The following is a 21,184-nucleotide window of genomic DNA, read 5'->3' on the forward strand; positions in this document are numbered from 1 at the left end:
GCCTAAATGATTTTACATCTTGATCAAATAGAATAATCAGACATTAAATTAAGCTTCAGGTTTTTTCCAGTGTCCGCGATTATAAAAAAATTATCCATCTCCACAAATAAATTGAATAAATGTGCCTGGAATACAGATTAAAGTATATGGTCAACAGACCTAATAGTTGTGACGCTTACGTAGGTCTCACTTTGGTTGAATAATCAAACAAATTAAGTTCATAGTGTTGGTTCCACAACTGTGATAACTAGAGGACAAAATCAAAGCGAAGGAATTAATCTGCATCAACTTAGGTTGAGGTTGAATCAAATTAAAACACTCATACATCGGATCAATTAGAAAAATGTGGGACTATTTGAACCCACAAAATTTCTCTCTACATCTATTTTAAAAAATAAAATTGTTACTTAAATTTAAATTTAAAATTACCCTTCGTTAATCACTTTTTGTCTCTACTTTACAATTTTATTTTTTTTTTAAATTTATTTTTTAAGCTTTTCTTAGTATATCATGACCTATATTTCATACTTCCTATATATAAGGAATTTTTTATCTTGATACTCATTAGCTTTTGTGTTTAGTAAAAATTAATTTCTTTATATTCAATAACTTTCATGGTTGATAAATATTTACTGATGTTCATTTTAAAATAGTGGTTTTTGTTCCTTTTAGTTAATATTACCAATTATGTGCAGCTAAAAAAATAAATTTAAATGAATTGATGAGAATTTGTTAAATTGAGAAGAGAAAAAGAAGAAAGGGTTTCTTAAGTAATTTTTTCAAAAAATTATTTAAACAATAAAATTCTTAACTAAAAAGAGGGTGTAGAAAGAAATTTGGTGGGATTCAAACAATCTCACCCATTAAAAACTTTACTTTTTATTTAACAACATTTTATAAACCAAAAACATCAGTTTCTAAAGAGGGTGAGATTATTTGCACTCTAAAAATTAATTTTTATACTCTAATTTCAATAAAAATATATATTAAAAAACACCCATTATGTGAATTATTGTTAAGAATAATATATTATAAGTTAATATTATATAATTATTTTTGAACACCCATATACCACACTCATTATTCAATTTACAATTCTTATACTTTAAACCTTAAAACTTTTATTTTCAACCTTTTTAAACCTTTGGCCCTTCTTCTTCATTTTATTCATCTCTTCATCTTCTTCTTCTCCTTTTTTTTTCTTTTTTTCTTTTTAAAGTATTTATGGAACTTTTTATTATTATGTTCTCAATACAAGTTATTTGGGATGTAAATTTCAATATTGAACATATTTTAATAGTTATAATTATGTCAAATAATTTATTTACAAGTTGACTTATTATACTGTTGTAACTATTTCTATCTAATTTATTTATTTTCATCCTTAACTAAATAAAATTTACTAATTATCATTATTATTCATCTTCATAACTTGTGATATGTAAATGTAATAATAAATCATTGTTTTAATTTTTTTAAAATTAGCATTATTTATCTTTATAATTTTTTATGAATATTTTGTGTATAACACATTGTAAACAACAATAAAATTGATTCACATGTTCTAATTTAGAATATTGAAGATTGTATTGACTTGAACATGATTGATTTATGTTCTTATAAAATACTATCTTATTAATGTTCGTTGAAATGTTTATTACTTATTTAACATTTTAAATTTGTAAGAGTATAAATGGAAAAATAATAGTTTTCAAACTTTTAAGTTGAGAAAAATAAACAAATTAATAGAAATATGTCATGTAAATTCAGACATTTAGCTTTATTGAAAAATCAAAATTTAAACCCATTCGTCTACTCCGATTTTATTTAAAAAAATAACACACACACAATCTAAATATTAGCAATAAGTTACAAATTGGTCTCTGATTTTCAGCAAAATTGCGCTTTACTTGAAGTGGGTGTGACATAAAGTAAATTTCATAGAACCCTCGTTTAGTTGCATTGACCTTTCCTTAAGTCCCATATGCATGCGTTGACATTTTTTTTTTCTTTTTAAATTGTTTGCAAAAATTGCAATGACGGAAAACAACTAAAACACTCCTTATTTGGTGAAATTAAATATTTTTCAACCAGCATATTTTTTATGTCAATAATATTTTGTTAATTGTCAACTTTAATTTTTTACATTAAAATAAGTGTTAAAATTGTTATATACATGTATCTCAACAGTTGGATTTGTATGATACAAAAAAGATCTTAAATTGTCCTCTAAAAATTAAGTATTTTAGATTATTTAACATTAGACCATTAAGGGCCAGTTTGGAAAATACTGTAACTTTTAAAATAATTGATGTTAATTGTGTTGTAGAAATAATCAGCTGTGAAAAAAATCAGTTAAGTGTTTGATAAATTTTGTTTTCAGAAGTACTATGACTTTTGAAAGCAATTATGGACGTTCGGTAAATTTTACTATTAAACTGCTGAGAGAAAACAAATGTCTAAAATGTACATAATGTATGATAAAATTTACTTATACATATAAAAACATGTACATATAATATTTTTAATTGTGTATTATAATAATTTTAACTAAAAATAAAATTTATAATATATTGATTTTATTTTTTATCTTAAAACAATTGATAATTAAATTTATAATATAGTGAAACAAATTTAATAATAATTCGACCAACAAATTGATATTAATAAATTGATATTTATAAATTATATTAAAAATTTATTAAAATATTGATTTTGTTTTCAATTTGAATAAGGATAATTTTGGGTTTAAGTAATAATTTTAAGGATATTTATGAAATTGTATTAAAGGATAACTCAAAATCAGAATCTAAAAGATACTCCTTCCATTTTTTTCAAAATCAACTGTAAGAGTGGTTGATTTTGACAAAAGTGATTTTGATTTTTTTTAACACTAAAATTACCTTTTAAAATTTTAAAATCGCTTTTAAATCTTCCAAAAGCAATCCCAAACGGATCCTAAGAGGTTTCAGTAGATTTTAAAACACAAGAGAAAAAATGGTTTACTTCACATATAGTATTTTTAAAGAAGAATGTTGGAATTAAAGGATTTTGTTTTAGAAAAGTCTAGCTAGCTAATAGAATTTTTGACTTATTAAATCTCGAGAGCCAAAAATTTCTTCTTCAAATGGGCTATTTGCGCATATGTGTTAACAATAAAACGTTAACAGAATTAGGATTAATTGTTGACAAACTTTAATATTTGTTACCAGAATGATAGAGTTGTGCAAAATTTAGGAAATAAGTAGCATAATAAAAAGCAGTAGGGACGATTCACTGTTGCGGATATTTCATCATCAATTTCGATAACAACATTATTTAAACATCTTAGTCATTGGAGTACTTCTACTGCAAAAAAGTTAAAAATAAAAAAAATACAATAGCAGTTCAAATATTAAATTTATTGTCAATACAATTGTACATTTGAATAGCTTGTGTATCACACATGATTATTGAGTTTGCAAAGCAATTTCCCAAAAAAAAAAAATCGACGAACAGGAAGCTTCACAAGATGAGTAGCTTAATTAAAAAAATTAACTAATGAAACCACCGTTGTAAGGCACTCCAGTTTGCGGTAACCAATTGTCCCCAGACAAGAAATTAGAAACGGTGAAATTAGCGGCTTCTGTGGCATCGATGATATGGTAACCCGGCCAAGTCACCCTATTGGTGGTGTCTGACCCTGGGCCGGTATTATTGTACTCGGCATAATACAATGTAGATAGTGCAAAATCGCCGCTCCAATCGTGCCAACCAGCAGGGTTTATCAAACTATCCATGAAAGTTTGCATGTAAACAGTTCTAGAGTACTCCTTCCATGGCCTCCCCAGATATGTCTGCACCGTTTGACTGCCCGACGCCAGATCATTGGATGCTCTAATTGTGCAATTATGGATGGACGTGCCGGTATTCTGGTTAGGATCGGTCCTACCTTGTGCTGTAATGGCGTTGAATTGTCCACTCATCGGCAGCCGGGGATAAATGTTGCAGTTTTGGAGAACAACGGCTGCGTTTCCGAATATGAAATCAACTGTACCATATATATCGCATTCTCTGTAGAACTGCCTTAGAGAATGCGTATATAATGTATCTTGGTACCCTTCAAAGCTGCAGCTATAAAATGTAGACAAATCAGCCGCACTACGCAGTGCCACAGCCTGGTGCTTGACTGCTCCAGCCGTATTGCGGATAGTTATGTCCGATGCAACAAAGTTTGGTGCCACCACGACTGCAATATATTTAATTTATTGACAATAAAGTCAATATTAGAATAATCGAGTTTATTAATATATTTTTGGCACTAGAACATAAAAAAGACTAATTGTGCATGTATAGGTAGGTAGGTAGCTTACTGAAGGTTGCAGAATTGGAAGTAGTCCATCCATCAACAACGTTTCTGTTGCCGGTGATTATTGTCTGATTGATGCCGTCTCCGATCATCATCAAATTTTTCTTATTCTTAGGAATGGAGATGTATTCTTGATAGACGCCCGCGGTGACATAAATCAAAAAGTATCCATTGTCAGGATTTGTATTGTTTGGAGCTACATTAATAGCATCAGTGATTGTGGAGAAATTTCCAGTGCCATCTAGAGCAACAGTCACAATATCGATCACCAGGACTCCTTCATCACCACCTGTGAGTTTTCTTCCTCTTACGGAGTCATAGATTGCTCGAATTCGGTCAGACATAATCAGCGGTAAACGTCCATTGTGGCCGAACATACTTTGTGTCTTTGAAGGCTGCCATGAGGTGACTATCTTCTTCTCACCAACCCAACCCTTTCTGAAAAGAGCAAGCAAGACACTGCTAAGTTTTATGTCCTCAAGTAACGGAACAGAGAGGCCATTCTTTACGCTCTCGGACAAAGCAGAGTCTTGAATGTCATCTAAACAGGTATTTTGGTTCGTTAAGATGGCACTAAGCTGAGCTTGCACGTCATCAGCTTGGATGGTTTTCAGAATTCGGCTAGTGGTGTTGGCAGCTTGATAAGAGCTTGAAAGATAGTCCAAGTTGAGACCAGCTAGTAAACGGCAATCATCTAGAGTGCGGATTGCACTGAGTGGTAATGTGGATCCGGATTTAAGATAATTGTCAACTAAGTTGAAGAATTTTTGAGTTTGCGATAAAGCTTTGCGGATGGATAATCGACAATATGTGTAGGTATCTGCGGTTTGGTTAGGGGTAGCAGGGAGCACCGATTTGCAATCTTTAGGTTTTGGAGTGTACATGCAAATAGTTTCTGGTGGGACAGGAGTTGTTGGTGGATCAACATTATCTGCTGCATAAGATGGATAGGCAAAAAAAGGAAGGGCAATGAGAATAGGTATTGTTATGAGAAAAAAGAGCTTTGAAGCCATAATTGTTCTAGACTGGCTAGGGAATTGAAGAGATCGAATTCGAATGATTTGGGTGTTGTTAATGTGATGTATTTATAGGAGGCAAGTGTAGCTTTAATTGCTTCATATTTGTGATGGGCTTAAAAATATGGAAGTCAACTGTAAGAATTTATTAAACAAAGAAAACTTGTTTGTCTCGATAATTGATAATCTAATGCATGCAACCAAATCTGAAAATAAAATTGTTATTCCTTTTTTCCCTTGATGGAAGTACTTGCATTTTTATATTCATTTTTCGGAATACTTTGCTTTATATTGCCCACTATTATTGTCAACGGCGACATAAATTCCCCCACCACCGGTGATCCACTATTACTAATTTTGGTTAATTAATCCAGCAAAGCATATGATCCGCGGTTTCAAATTTTGACCAGTTATTCCGAGCACGAGGCCATATGAGTTCCGACTACGTTACAGATTCTGCAAGTGACAGCTAGTGATTTGACATGATCATCACTCAAATATTGGCACTTGGTCAATTAATCAAAGTCCTAAGACATGATGACCGGCAAAAGGTGGTACATTGTAGTATGGTTTGTCTTTACTATTACTGCTACAGCTATTATTATTAGTATAGCTAACACTACCAGTACTAATTTTTTTCACTATTATAAAAATTTTTATTAACTATCACGCGTTCAGGACTCTTAAGTTATGAATTATAAAATATATTCGTCATCATCAATTTTCACTACTAAAATAAGTCATAAAAAATGTATCGTCGTGATGTTGAATACTTAGAATTAAACTGTGATAAATAGGGTGCAAATTGTGCTATGAAGCAGTGTTAGTTGGAATACTAAAAAAGGGAAAGGAGCACATGTTAAACTAATTAATTTTCTAACTTTGAATTGCGGGTGAAATACGAAGTTGAGGGTCAAAGACGGAGCCAAAATTGACATTCTTTGGGGCCAAACTGTCAAAGGTGTTAAGTTTAAGTGCCATATTCTGAAAAATACTTCATAAAACTGAGGGTAAATGATTAAGTGTATAACATTTAACTTGACTGGGGCCAAAATACAAGATTCTCAATATCTTAAGCTCAAATTATAATATGCAGCTTATATAAATATATATCTTTTTTGGGGTCTGCAGGGACCGCAGGTCACAGAGTGATAATATGAATTTCAATATATTAGCAGGTTACCCTCCTCCTCAATTAAATTCTTACATTTTTCTTCCGCACCATCTGGCATTAGATTTATGTCGTCTAATCCAACAAATCAGAACAGCTTTGCTGGTAGTTACAAAATCTTTAACGTAGTTGGAGCCTAACTTTTGAGCTATTATGAAATAAAAACTAACTTCATAAGTTTTCGGTGATACATTACGTAAGGCTCAAGGATAAACGAAATTGAAAAAAAATAAGAGAGAGAGAGGGAAAACCTGCCACAGTCCAATTGTGACGGTTACCAAACACCGCCGTGGCAGCAACCCGGCTGCCGGGCAACATAAATAAACCGGGACTTAGACTTTAATGATCACAACTTGATAAGGTAGCTAGTTGCGGATGTGATATTGAGAATATATGAAAAGGGCAAAATTTCAATGGTTTGTTATGACTTGAAATGAAAAGAATATATATGAACCCACGTACCCAAATATCATTACTCCTTCTTAGTAGTTAGCGTATTTACTGGGTTAAAAGAATACATGTACATTTTCTCACAGAATTAATACAACTTTCATTGGGCGCAGAATGAATTTTGAGATCCTGATTCGTCTTCTAAGTGGGTATTAATTTACTTTGGTGATCTTTCGATGAGCTTGGTAGCTCCTAAAGTAGATATAGACGGGCAAGAAGTTCTACAACAAACGATAGTATGAAACCTCAGCAACACTAACACATCAATTATTCTTAGTGAAGATGCAATGGTTTCAAAGTCACACGTACGTGTCTAGCTGCAAGTACTTCTGAAGTCTGAACCCAACCAATCCGAAGACGTATTGAAATTCTTATTCTTGTCTGCTTGTCGATCGACCAAGGTTCGGTGGGTACGTGTGTTTTTAGATAAGGCGTGGAATAAAGACAATACATGGTCAAAACGCCCAATTGTTGTGATGCTCACGTCCCACTTATGTTGTAATAAAATAATATCAAAGAATGTGAAGGCAACTTATGCTTGGTGATTGATTCCTTGTTTAATAAGAAGTGAACGTAACCAAAGAGAAATCAATTGGGCCCATTTAACATTGAGGTGTCTTGATTGTAGTAAAATAAAAACTACAATTATGAAATAAAAATTTATAATGTGTGGTAAATATGATTTTTAAATAATAATTTTAATAAAAATAGTAAAAATATTATAAAATTTTTATCATACAAGTATATGATCAAATCAACCTCACCTGCAAATCACAGCAGGATAAACATTTTAATGCTCTAATTTTTAAGCTTGAGCTGCCGAACACGCTACCAAACAAACCTTTAGTTAACATCATCTAACTATATAAACTAATGGAATTTTTTTTTTAATAGCTGAATTGCAACATAATTTCTTTCCACCCATGTAGTGAAGTTCAAATATCTAAATCCTATTTCTAGTTAAGAACTTTCACCAACGGACAAGTGGCACCGATTTTCATTGAATAGAGTTTTATATATAGAGAGAGAAAGAGGGTTGAATAAAGATACAATTGGATTTTAGCAATGATCTATATAATTGAAACGTTTAGGGTCTTATCCAAAAAAATGTTTAGGGTTATTTTTTAGACAAACACGTACGTGGGCGTGGATCAATGGTGAAGTAGAATGTTGCTTAAGCCCTTAAACAAGAGAAGAATAACAATTTTTTTTTAATTTATATGGTGATTTCAACCCACCAATTTTATTATATTACATCAATTTAAATAAGAAAAAAAAAAAGAAGAAGCTAAAACTATAACTAGCGTTATGATCAGAATTTATATCGGAATGTACTTTTAACCTGTTTAGTTTTAGTACTTGGTATTTTGTTAATGAAAGTATGAAACCTTTCCCCCAACTTCCTTTCTTCATTGAGTCCTTTCAGAATTTTGGGACAAGCTTAGGAGAGGCCTATTGAATGAAGATTGGGCCTGGCCCCGGTATACCGGCCCAATCGGAAGACGGCATGTTCTTTTTCCTTGCTTGTAGGTCAAACAAACAAATTAGCTCCTTTTGATATTTGAACTATGCATTTCTCTCGCTTCATCAAAGACGTGCCATCTTGGATTTCAATGATCTCACCTCAGAATCATCAAGGATTTTGTCATTCGAGTCTCACTCACTCCATTGAATAAATAATACAACGAGCCGCCCCCGTTTTGCACGACGGTCACGTATATTGCATGATTATTTCACTTCCCAAGGTAATATATTTTGAAATACCGTTATAAATACATATAGACAACACGTGCACACGCACACTTGGCTGAATGATTCACAAGGGTGCAAGCGCGTAAAATATGTACTGATTTTCGTAGTACATTAGTCAGACGAAACATACGCCATATCCATCCAACTTGATCATTGGAGATTGGAACCAGAGTTTTAATGTGTAACTTACAACTAATTGTATTAATTATTGTAATTTCAACATGGAAACTGTGTGACGACGAAACAGTGAAGCTTCCTTAGACTATTTTAAAATTATCTCACAGTTTTCTTTATTAAAAAAAAGAAAGAAGTAGTAATAACATTTGAGCCATGAGTTTTTATGTTTATTCGAGTAAACATATAACTTGTTAATTTTGTATAAAATTGGTCCCTGACCTAGTGACCTTTATTGGAATAATAAGCATAATTGGAATACATGTACCTTTGGATTTCAGTTGTTATCTAAATGTTAGTATTCCTATCATTATTGATATTAAGGGTTGGATATTTGAACCTATAAAAAGTACACTCCACACCTTCTTGTTTATAGTTAATTGCATTGTGTTTAATCTCAAGTTTTACTAGCAAAATCCAAAAACGAATATTCAAGCCGGGTCATCCCAGATCACGTCAGGCCTCATAGCAAATTATAATGCAAATCACAGGGTCTAAGTAGATTGCTAACAAAGAGGCTATAGAATTTAATTTATAAGAGTAAAAATTTCAACCTGTGATTTATATCTTAGTTGGGCAAGGAAATTGATAGGGAAACTGAGAAAGGACAACTGAAAGATTAAACACAAATATAAATTAAAGCATAATTTATTAATTCGTCTATTCATTTTAATCGCATACTTTTTTTTTTCTTAATCAAAACGTTTTCAGTTTACTAGAGCTGAAAATTTTAGGATTAATTGGTTGGCTGCAATTGAATTTTTGTTATTCTCATTGGTTTAATATTGCTTATCAATAGTTGTGTAAATAGTTTTGGTGGGTTTTATTTTCCAAACAATATCTAAAAGAATTTAATTATATGAGGGTATTTTTTAGTATTTAAGTAGTTGTATTTGTATAGAGCGTAGTTTCAAATTTTAAATCTTAGTAGAATGTTTATTGAATAAATGGGTTTAATGAGTATTTTGTTAACTCTTCTCATTTAAATGTGGTTGGTCGAAATTAACCAAAATACAAGGGTCTTTCGTGGTTTTACAAAGCAGTTATGCTGTCGTGGATCTATTTATCTAAAATAGATCGAACTACGTCCTTCTTTGGGTAAAAGTAAAATAATTCGTGGCCCACCTACTATTATTCCATGTTCAAATCCATTGTATAATGTCTCGAAACTATTTGAAACCATGAGCTATTGCCTATTGGTTCAGGAAGGTCGCCAGTATCCCCAATGAAGTGTCAAAATCTCACATGATCGACCAATGAAAAGAGTTCTGGATCTGTCCTTATCTATAACAAATCAGAACAAATCAATGAAGAAAAACAATAATAATGATATTATTTTAGTACTACTGCTGAGAAAGAAGAAAATGAGATCACTTTGCTCGAATTGACAAATCAATTATTGCATAGAATCAATTAATACCACGCTGTACATGAGAATAGCTGGCAGTTTACAACGAATGGCTTTTACAAAACAATTACTCTCTGAAATAAAAATAAAAGAAGAACCAGAACGGATATTGAATGAGTACTGTGTGGTAGCTTTAAATTAAGGCACCAGTGTACGACACTCCGGTTTGTGGTATCCAGTCGTCTCCCAACAGGAAGTTAGACACAGTAAAATTAGCGGCATCGGTTGCATTGATGGTCACATGGTAACCAGGCCACGTAACCCTATTGGCAGTGTTTGACCCAGGTCCGGTGTTATTGTACTCGGCATAATATAATGTACTTAGCGCGAAATCTCCACTCCAAATCTGCCAACCGGCAGGGTTTATCGAACTATCCATGAAAGATTGCATATAAACGGTTCTAGAGTACTCCTTCCATGGCCTCCCCAGATATGTCTGCACCGTTTGACTGCCCGACGCCAGATCACTGGATGCTCTAATTGTGCAATTATGGATGGACGTGCCGGTATTCTGGTTAGGATCGGTCCGACCTTGTGCTGTAATGGCGTTGAATTGTCCACTCATCGGCAGCCGGGGATAAATGTTGCAGTTTTGGAGAACAACGGCTGCGTTTCCGAATATGAAATCAACTGTACCATATATGTCACATTCCCTGTAGAACTGCCTTAGAGAATGTGTATATAATGTATCTTGGTACGCTTCAAAGCTGCAGCTATAAAATGTAGACAAATCTGCCCCATTGCGTAGTGCCACAGCCTGATGCTTGATTGCTCCAGCCGTATTGCGGATGGTTATATTCACTGCGACAAAGTTCGGTGCCACCACGGCTGCAATTTTTATCACCAAAAGAAAATCATTAGAATGACATAATCATCTTCCAATACTACAATTAACAAAATTTAAAATCAAAAAAATAAAATAGAAGTGTGTGTGTGTATATATGTATGTATGATTATTACCAAAAGTCGCAGAATTGAACGTAGTCCATCCATCAACAACGCTTCTGTTGCCAGTGATTACTGTCTGGTTGATGCCGTCTCCAATGATCATCAAATTTTTCTTGTTCTTAGAAATGGATATATATTCCTCGTAAACACCCGCCGTGATATAAATCAAGAAGTATCCATTGGTAACATCTGTATTGTTTGGAGCAACATTAATAGCATCAGTGATGGTAGTGAAATTCCCGCTCCCGTCTTGACTCACCGTGACAATATCGCTCACCAAGACTTCATCATCCGGAGCAGCTTGGAGAAGTTTTCTTCTGCTTACAGTCTCATAAACTACACGTGTTTTTTCAGACATTTTCAACGGTAGCCGTCCGTTCCGGAACAGACGTTGCTTCCTTGTGGGCTGCCATGCGGTTGCTTTCTTCTTCTTAGGGACCCAAGCTTTTGTGAAAAGAGCAAGAGACACACTGTAGAGTTTTGTGTCGTTGGAAAGAGGGAGTGAGAGACCATTCTTGACGCTCCAAGCGGAAGCCGTGTCTTGTAAGCCATCAAAACAGGTTTGCTGGTTTGTTAGAATGGCACTAAGGAAAGTCTGCACGTCATCCGCTTGCATGGTGGGTAAAGTTTTACTAGTAGAATTGACAGTTTCAAAGGAGCTTAAAAGAAAGTCCATGTTGAAACCAGCTAGTAAACGGCAATCCTCTAGAGCACGTATGGCAGTAGTTGATAATGTGGCGCGGCGGGTGAGATATTTGTCAACTAGGTTCAAGAATTTACGAGATTGCCATAAAGCTTTGCGAATGGAGAATCGGCCGTAGGTGTAGACATTTGCAGTTTGGTTAGGGAGCACGGATTTGCAAAAGGATGGGTCCGGAGTGGATTTGCAAACCGATCCAGCTGAAACAGGAGTCGTTGGAGCGACATCTGTTGCATGTGATGGACGAGCAAAGACAGGAAGAAGTGCAATAAGAATAGGTATTGTTATGACAAAGAAGAGCTTTGAAGCCATTAATTAATTTTGGAGTAGACTGGAGATTGAATAAGAGATGGAGTTATTTTGAATGGCTTTAATTTGTACTTTGATGTATTTATAGGAAAGACGGGTACTTAGCTTTGCTTCATAGTTCATACTGTGATGCATTAATTAATTATGGAGAAGTATGCATGGAAGTCAACATCTTGGACTTTTAGGTAGAAAACGCGTTTGTATGGCTTGATTTATATTTATCTATATATCTTCCCTTCTAATAATACATGTAACTTTTGATTGAACGTAGTTATACATTCATGCTTTCGCAATTGATCACATTTGGATTGTCAAAACTCAAAGGTGAAACATGCATGTCGAATTACTCACCGTCTTTGGTTATGCTTATTAATTAAATCTATTAAGGTAAGTTACGACCAATTAATTCCATTATTACACAAATACTTAACTTTGGAGACCATCATGAGAGAGTGTGAAGTGCTTAGAGTATCTCCAAAAACATATATAAATTTTACTCTTCAAATACTTATTTACTTACCTATGTGGCAAATAGAAAGGTGAAAAAATATGATATTCTCCAAAAGACTCTTCAAATATAAATAAATTAATATTGTTTTAATCAAATAATTATTTTTTTAAAGGAAAAGTCAATAGCAATTAAAACACTTCTCTCTCTTTCTTCAATGAAAAGTAATAAAATATAAATTGAAAAGTGAGAAATTAACTCTCCAAATTTGAAGAGAGAGAATCAATTCTTATTTGAAGAATCTTAATTGGAGTGTCTTTTAGAGCTTTAAATATTGATGTGACTCTTCAAATAAGTAATAAAATCTTATTTGAAGAGTCTTTTGGTGATGCTCTTAGAAGCTCTCCTATACAGTAGATGCATTATGCATGGTGTTTCGACCCATTTTTCGCTCATCTGAGTGGTACGAGCTGATAGACATTAAAGATTTGTTTGATTAGAGATGGTGAAGTGATGCCTTGGATCGGTTAAAAAGTTGTGTCTAGAGGAGCCTGGGGGATTCTATAGGACTTAGTGAGCCTTAAAAGGCTTACGAGGCACACAGCGAACAAAATCAAGTAAAAAATGATGGACAATACCTCAATGGGGTAGAAGTAAAATTTTTTCAGACAGTGCCAAATGTTTTAGGCCATTTTTTTTTTTTCATCTTAGCGATGCAAGCCAAGGGACATCAAGATTTGTTTGATTGGGGAGGGTGAAGTGTTGCTCTAGATCAGTTAAAAAGTTGAGTCTAGAGGAGCCTGAGAGACTCTATGGGCCTCAGTGAGCCAAAGGAGCCTTAGAAGACTTATAGGGTTCCTTTAAAGAGTCTTGAGAAAACTCTAAAGATGCTTTGGGGGGCTCGAGGAGATCCGAGGATGCCCTAGAAAAAGCATAAGGCATACATAAGCATAAATATAACACATAAGATTTACGTGGTTTGACATATATCTTATAAGGGCAATGTCTTGTTAACCTATCTATTATGTTAAATATGATATTACAAGGGATTCTTTACAATATAATTGATAAATAACATAAAAGGAATTTTCCTAGTGCTTTTTCCTCTTAGGATCCTTAAGGGAGCTCTGTGTTTCTCTGCGAAGACACTTTCGAAGAGTATCATTGAGTGTGGAGGATAATATGGAGGATGGTTATGTTGTGTCAACCACAAAGAAGCATACAAGTAGCACTAGCCTCTTAGAAAGATGAGGCCCGAGATAAAGATTAAGGGAAAAAATGGCTTTATGGAGAGATGAGTAGTGAAAATAAGGACTTGTATGGTGCATGATGTTCAGATGTGAAAGCTCTAAGAATGGAAGAAGTGAAGAGTTTTTGGAGAAGTTGGAAAAGTAAAAGACCTATATTTTTACATACAATGAAGAAAGAGAAAAAGATAAAGAAAAGAATTAAAAAAGGAAGGAGACCCTTCCTAGGATAAGCTTAATTTATATAATAAGGTTACTAAGGGCATCATCAAGTCTCTCTAAACACATAACGGAACTCGATTAACGGGTCCTCTTTATACCCTTGCATTTGTATAATTTTTAGTCGAAGTTCAAATATTTAAAGTCCTTTGAATTCATCTTGTATTACACGTGACAATTTCTCATTAAAGGATTTTTTTTTACCTAAGAACCCTGTAGTCCTTTTTGACGTAGCGCATTTTGATTTGCCCTGACATTTGGCAAGTGTATTAGGCACCTCATGAGCTTCTTGATAGCGGCACGCCTATTTGTTCCCTAGGGATCACTATTTTGTATGATAGCGAATAAGAGCCTTAAGATAAACTTGAGACACAAGATAAGGTCTGTAGATCCCTCCTTCTAAATTGGCGATCATTTTAACACTTGAGGTTCCTTTGAGTTGGGCGATTCTAATTGGAGATGGTTTCATGTCCTTTGGAGTCCTAATGTTTGACTTTTGAAAATGAAAAAGTAGCTTTTGAATCATAAGTAGGGATGGCAAAATCTAGGTGTGGGTCCAGGTTTGGCCTTCCAGGTTCCAGACCAAGATGCCAATTTTACTTTACCGGACCTAAATATATACCCGATTTTTTTGACTCCGGGTTCGATACGGGTTGAACCCGGAAAAATCAGATTTCTGGATTCTAGGTTTCGAACTCGAATTTGATTTTAGCTGTGGAAAACAATCATCTTCGATTATTTTTTACAACTCTGAATTTCTAGCTGCAAACAGATGAACACACAACGACAATAGACATATGAATACTCACACCCAAATCTGTCTATAGTTCTCCTTAAGCTCCACCCGCAAGTTGTCACAAAGATAAACTTTTGGTGTAAAAGGAATCTTTGGGCCTTACCATTCCACACAGCCAAAGCTCCCAACAACACCTAAAAAAATATAATAATAATAATAAATAATCCTCCAAAGCATCTGACCCAACGTTTCCTCCCATGATATACGTGCAACTTCAACCCATATCACAATCGTCGCCAATCGCGACATAAAAGACTAGAGAGGTGGCTGATGACGATGATGATAGTGAACACAACTGTGAAGGACAAGGTGGCGAAGCGATGAGAGTAACGACAATAAAGATTTGATGAAAGGAAGAGGAAACATGCGATGCGGCTATGAATTGCAATTTGCAAATTAGGGCACATGATTTTTTTTTTTTACTTCTCTATTTATAACTTAAAATAGTTTTATAACTTAATATAAAAATAAAGAAATACGAGTCCAGGTTTCGAATTTTTAGGTTCAAATAAAACCGGATCTGGACCCGGATATATACGGGTTCATAAAATTACATCCAGATTCCGGATAAAATTAAATCTGGTACGAAGTAAACCCGGTCCGGATTATCTGGATTCGTCCGGATCTGAATCGGGTCCAAAAAATATTATCATCCCTAATCATAAGGCACCTATGCAGGCTTTGGCATTCCTCCATTTGCTTTATTCCCTTTGTATCTTACTCTTCGTCTGTTGATTGCGTTCCTACAGGATCCTTTGTGGAACCTAGGGCCCTTTTGAAGCCTAGCGATTCTACCTACCTGATGCTTCCCTCACATATCCTTCTCATCATTAATATGTTTTCTTCCATTGTTGGCCTAAAATTAACCATTTACAATATCACCCTAGTCTCCTTTAGTGAAGAGTGAGGTGAAGGAGAAAATTCTCTCTAAGAACACGTGTCGTTGTTCTATTTTCTTTCCTTTAATCCACATGATGCTCTTAAACTGGGTTAACCAAATTTATCCACGAACAAATGAGACAATTAACAAAACTTTGAAAATTAAAAATAAAAAGCAAGCAGAATTGATACACACACACACACACCACAAACCTCATTACTATTGTAGCTTTTTTTTTTTTTTTTGGCAACTATTTTAGCTGAAAGTTTAGTTAAGACGAGGTTATTTATTTATTATTATTTTTTTTCAATTGGAAAGATGTGTCTAGAAAGTCAAGCTAACGCTGAGCCCAACCACTCCACTATTAGTTTAATTATATGTATTGAATTTTTAGTTCTTGTTTGCTTCTTGGCCGATCGGGTTTCGGTTGGTAAGGTTGTATTTTGATTGAGTTAGATTTGCCATGGAATAAAACCAGCATATAGTCAACCAGCCCGTTCACTTCTAATATTTGTTAGATGATTGGTTCTTTGTCTGATAATACGACAACACAAACAAATATATAAATATTAGGAAATGATTTAAATGATCGAAGATTAATATGAATCGAATCTCACTCAATGTATATTAACTCCGACACAAGGCCGCTTTCGTTTTGCTTCAATTATTATTGATTTCAAGATTACCTCCCCCAAGTTGACATATTTAGAAATACACGTCATATATTCTGCATATTTTGATTCAATGACACACGTTCCACAAGCGCGTGAAATTTTTTTTCCATTTTGCAGTTTTCGGGAACCGATTTCGATCAAACAGACTGGTAAGTAAAATTATTTAAAGCTTTTTTTGTTTTTTTTCTAATGCTAATATGCATTGTTACAATAAAAAATACTATTAATATTTACAATCATAAAATATATTCTTAAATCAAAACTATAAAGTATAGTCTAAAATTTTAACGTTATTAATATTTTAGATATTTATTTCACTCATATGAATAAAGTAGATATCTATTTCTATCTTAATATTTAATTAATAAAAAAGTATATTATAAAGACTTCAATCATTACTGTCACAAAAAGGTAGTAATTAGAAATTACTAATACAATCGGTGCTTACGAAACTATGAAGAAGATTCTTGGAACGATTTACTCTCTCTTCGTTCAACACTTCCAACTTGTTTTAGAATATATAATATTGCAGTATTGCCCTTATAATGTCTCCTGCATCTGATCTGCATGCTCATAATTTAATTACTAAACAACTATCGATACTTTGGTTATTGTTGACTAAAAATTTTTAATATGTTCCTATTAGTTGAAGAAACTATAAATTCGCCTAACAAAGTCAAACGTCTCGACTATTATATATATTCTTAGCTGCCAAAATTTTGAAAGAATTCAAAGGGAAGGCGTATAAGGATTTAAACGATTAGACAATATTAATCATAAGAAAATTTGGTATGTGAAACTTTGAAAAACAGCTACGAACAGGCTGGCGAGCCGATTCTATTTCTTTTGCTGGTGGTTTTCAGCAGGCAGCACCGGGCCTAGTTGTTAACATTTTGACACCGACGACGCGTATGACTCGTGCAATTTCTAATTTACTATTTCGTTTACTTTTCCACGTATTGGCGGCTTTCTCAAAAGACCAAATTGCTTAATTTTTTTGAGTAATCAAGTTGATGCGTTGCTATGCTATCCTGCCCACTTAGCAAGATAGCATTCTCCTCCCGTAATTCTCCCTCTATTAATTTGTGGATTAATATAAAGTTAGGCATTGGTTTGTTCTCATCTGATTATTTTGTTTTTGTTTGTGTGCACACAATTCTTAATCCCCTTTCTAAATACTAATCTAGCTAAATAGAAAACAAGCGCAAGGGTTTATAGAAGAAAAAGACGAGCATTTCTGGGTAATCATGTGCGATTTGGTGCATATTAGTAAAAAATTACGAGCATTTTGCTTTGAAATAAGTAGGGCCGCATTTTATTAAGATGGGAACCTTTGCCGCGATGGTCCTTATTTGATAAATGCTACAAAAATTCACAGCAAAGATACAACAACACGCATGGTTCTTAGATGTAATTAATCTGAAAGCCAATCCGTACAACTTGTTATTCAAAATTGCGAGTTTCAATTGGTACTGTTTGTACATGTTTTGAATTTGATGCCATTGTTTTTTCCTTTGCCGTCGTACATCTGTTGGATTTCCTATTAAGACGGTAAATCAACTGTCGCTTAGTTCCTCTCTGCATCTGCATGTAGAATGTAATTACTAATTACCAATCATGTTTCCTTCTTGCAGAGAAATTTGTTTCAATTGATGTCGTGTCCGTTGTTTCTGTGCGGTGGGGTTGGAAAAGAACTGGAAAACAAGAATACCGCAGGTAATATATATTTTGGATTTTGGAAGCTTTCAAGAGCTTGGGCTCTAGAAACTTCAGGCCCATTGGTTTCACAGTGGCCATTGCAGAGATGTAGTGTTGACCGCAACTGGCATATGTGGTCCAAGGCTCTTCAGGAACTCAAAATATGCAGTCCCCAGTAATAAGGGCAGTACTATTACCAGACCTCTTAAACCCCTCCGTTCTCCTTCTCACATAACTCTTACCGTCCACGTCTAAGCCCACCCACGAGCGTAATATACGTCTTTTACTTCTTGCAAACTCTTTACATTTGTTAGTGAAAAGTGAAAAACACAGGAGATTTGGTTGAGGGGACTGATAAGAAAATATTACCAATATCAAGTTTATATTTTAGAGAATTATATATGAAAACAGCTAGTATGTAAATTGTGTATTATTTAAGAAAATAATACCGCAGCTAATATATATAAGAAAATAGGATGGATTCACCTACCTTGCAACTGTTGCAAGGTACCACCAATTTGAACTTTTTCTAATTTCAATCCGTCACCATCGGGTCCACCAAAAAAATAGTTAAAACGGATGAATTGTATTAGTTTGAATTTTAACATTATACTCCCTACTGCTTATGAAAATTCTTAAAAGTTAAAGAGATAAATTTCTAACATATAAGTCTGGATTTTTTAAAATTATAAACAATTAGACAATTAAAAATCATTAACTTGCTTTTTTTTAACCTTATTTGATTAGAGATAATCAAACACGCTGGTACCATTAGAAAGTCATTATTACCAACCACATCAACGGTCGGCTGCCACTAGATTGCAAAACCATGCCGCACGCGCACCTGCTGCTACAATGTCAAACCACGCTGCAAAGTCAGCTGTTTGTCACGGGGTGATAGTTTTGCGCAGCAAGTTCCCGTGCGACACTTGAGCGACCTTAGCGTGTGAGTCGCCAAGTAAGCATAGATTACTCCCTAAACAAGCCAAGCACACACACTTGGAGAAAATGTTAAGGGTAGTAAGAGTGGAATGGCCAAAGATGATTGTATTGCACTTTGAATAATTACAAGAGTGTTTGTACAAGAGAGCTTGAGAGCTAGTGTGCTAGGTGTGTTGTGTGGGTGTGTTGGTGGTTGTGTGAATGATGGGTGTTCACCCATATTTATAGGGGGTGGAATGCCTAATTCTAGAGAATTCTATTACAAGTGGCAAAACACTAAGGGACCCAAGTGGTGAGTCCTAGAAAGTTCTAGTGAATGGATAATATGTAGAGAGTTCTAGACCCTTGGGCCTTGGTGGGGGTTTTGCTAAGTGCACCCCAGCTAGTTAGTTGTCTTGGTGGCCCAATTTCTAAGTTAACCCCCACTTCTAAGTGTATCCACCTTGAGTGCCAAGCGAGCCCGTGACATGTTGCAGAGCAGCCATGAAGCGGGACAACCATTGCTTCTCCAAATTATTGTTGCTGCTGCTATTAAAATGATGATGTTAGTGTTTGGATATTTGAAACCAATTCGGTCTTGGGTTAGGGTTTGGTAGATTGAGATCAATTTGAGTTAGATTTTGGGAAATTAATGTTCATTCGGTTAGCTCTTAATAATTTGATGATTTTTTTTATTGCAATTTGATGCTAATTCGCGTAAGAGTTTTATAATTTCTCTCAAAATTTTAGCTTTTATCTTATTGGAGGATCATGATTTTCTCTTGATCTGATCTCCTCCTGAGCAAACATACACGTGGTAATTGATAGTTAATAAAATAAATAAAATAAAAAAAGTTAAATTCTATCAATACACTATCACTTAAAGACATATGTTACAAGATTTTTAAAAATTCATAAGAGCTCATATCAAGAGAGGATTTTTTTTTTTTCCTTATTGGAAGGGTTATTTGACGTTGTGACAATGGCAAAGGGCATTGGAAATAGCATTCCCCTTGGTGCGCATTAGTAACTACTCCAGAGGTTGCAGAGGCCTTGACTCGTGGCAGTTACTTCAACGCCTTTGGTGGGAATCCCGTATGTACAGCTACGGGGCACGCTGTTTTGAAAGATAAGCTTCAGCATAATGCCCATGTTGTTGGATCCTATTTGAAAGAAAGACTCACTGCACTTAAGGATAAATATGGAACTATTGGAGATGCGAGGGGATGGGGATTTATGCTTGGAGTTGAATTTGTCACGGATAGCCAATTGAGAAAGGCTGAAACTCTAGATGTAATGGACAAAATGAAACGTATATGTGTTTTCTTCTTCTCTCAGCAATAATCCAGCCATATTGCTTTAAGATTCTAGCTACATAGAGACCTCTTTGTTATAGAAATGGGAGTATTGATCGGCAAAGGTGGATTTTATGGAAATGTTTTCAGAATTGCTCCTCCTCTTTGCTTCACAAAAGAAGATGCTAGTAGGTCTTTTTATACCCATATTGTTGCCTCGTATCATTTACTGCCCAATGTGAATATATCATGTGTTTCTTTGGTTTCAGATTACCTTGTAGATGTCATGGACTGCTCAATGACGAAGAAGTGAAGCCTTCGAAGTAAGTGTGGATAAAAGAGTGTATCTGATCATTCACAACTTGGTCTAAATTAAAACTGTATTAAAATTGTATTACTTAATATCTGTTGTGAGTAAAAGTATTAGTACGCATAGGTTACTGCTTGAATATCTAGCTTGTTGCTACGATACTAAAAAGCGATGAGTCAACAACACTCTGTCTCTCGCTCTCAAACTCTCTTGGTTTTACTTGAATTAGCTTCTGAACATTGTCTCTCTTGCTTCTCGCTTGTTGAACTCATATTTCTTTTGCATTTGGTTGAGAATATCGGGATGGAAAGTGAGCACTGTAAAATAATTAGCACATGAAAGCATCAATGCAGAAGATAATAAAAAGGGAAAAAAACTCATTCTAATTTTTTATTTCTAAAATGTCTACAGACTAAATTA

At 34.3% G+C, this 21,184-nt stretch overlaps 3 protein-coding genes across 3 annotated transcripts; 1 reads left to right on the forward strand and 2 right to left on the reverse strand.

The window, feature by feature from the left end:
* Positions 1-3,533: 3,533 nt before the first annotated feature.
* LOC18050255 (probable pectinesterase/pectinesterase inhibitor 20) lies at positions 3,534-5,361 on the reverse strand. Its single transcript, XM_006444330.2, has 2 exons — positions 4,353-5,361; positions 3,534-4,228 (listed from the first exon to the last, which is right to left on the reverse strand). Exons 1-2 carry the CDS (start codon positions 5,359-5,361, stop codon positions 3,534-3,536), a joined length of 1,704 nt encoding a protein of 567 aa, XP_006444393.2.
* A 4,934-nt stretch (positions 5,362-10,295) lies between these two features.
* Positions 10,296-12,313, reverse strand: LOC18050256 (probable pectinesterase/pectinesterase inhibitor 7). Its single transcript, XM_006444331.2, has 2 exons — positions 11,280-12,313; positions 10,296-11,147 (listed from the first exon to the last, which is right to left on the reverse strand). Exons 1-2 carry the CDS (start codon positions 12,277-12,279, stop codon positions 10,453-10,455), a joined length of 1,695 nt encoding a protein of 564 aa, XP_006444394.2. The 5' UTR covers positions 12,280-12,313; the 3' UTR covers positions 10,296-10,452.
* A 7,334-nt stretch (positions 12,314-19,647) lies between these two features.
* Positions 19,648-20,767, forward strand: LOC112100010 (alanine--glyoxylate aminotransferase 2 homolog 3, mitochondrial-like). The gene is made up of 4 exons (XM_024187576.1): positions 19,648-19,761; positions 20,165-20,471; positions 20,556-20,642; positions 20,724-20,767. Exons 1-4 carry the CDS (start codon positions 19,648-19,650, stop codon positions 20,765-20,767), a joined length of 552 nt encoding a protein of 183 aa, XP_024043344.1.
* The last annotated feature ends 417 nt before the right edge of the window (positions 20,768-21,184 follow it).

This window comes from Citrus clementina, unplaced genomic scaffold (assembly GCF_000493195.1).
Source record: "Citrus clementina cultivar Clemenules unplaced genomic scaffold, Citrus_clementina_v1.0 scaffold_3, whole genome shotgun sequence".
NCBI classification, from domain to species: Eukaryota; Viridiplantae; Streptophyta; class Magnoliopsida; order Sapindales; family Rutaceae; genus Citrus; species Citrus x clementina.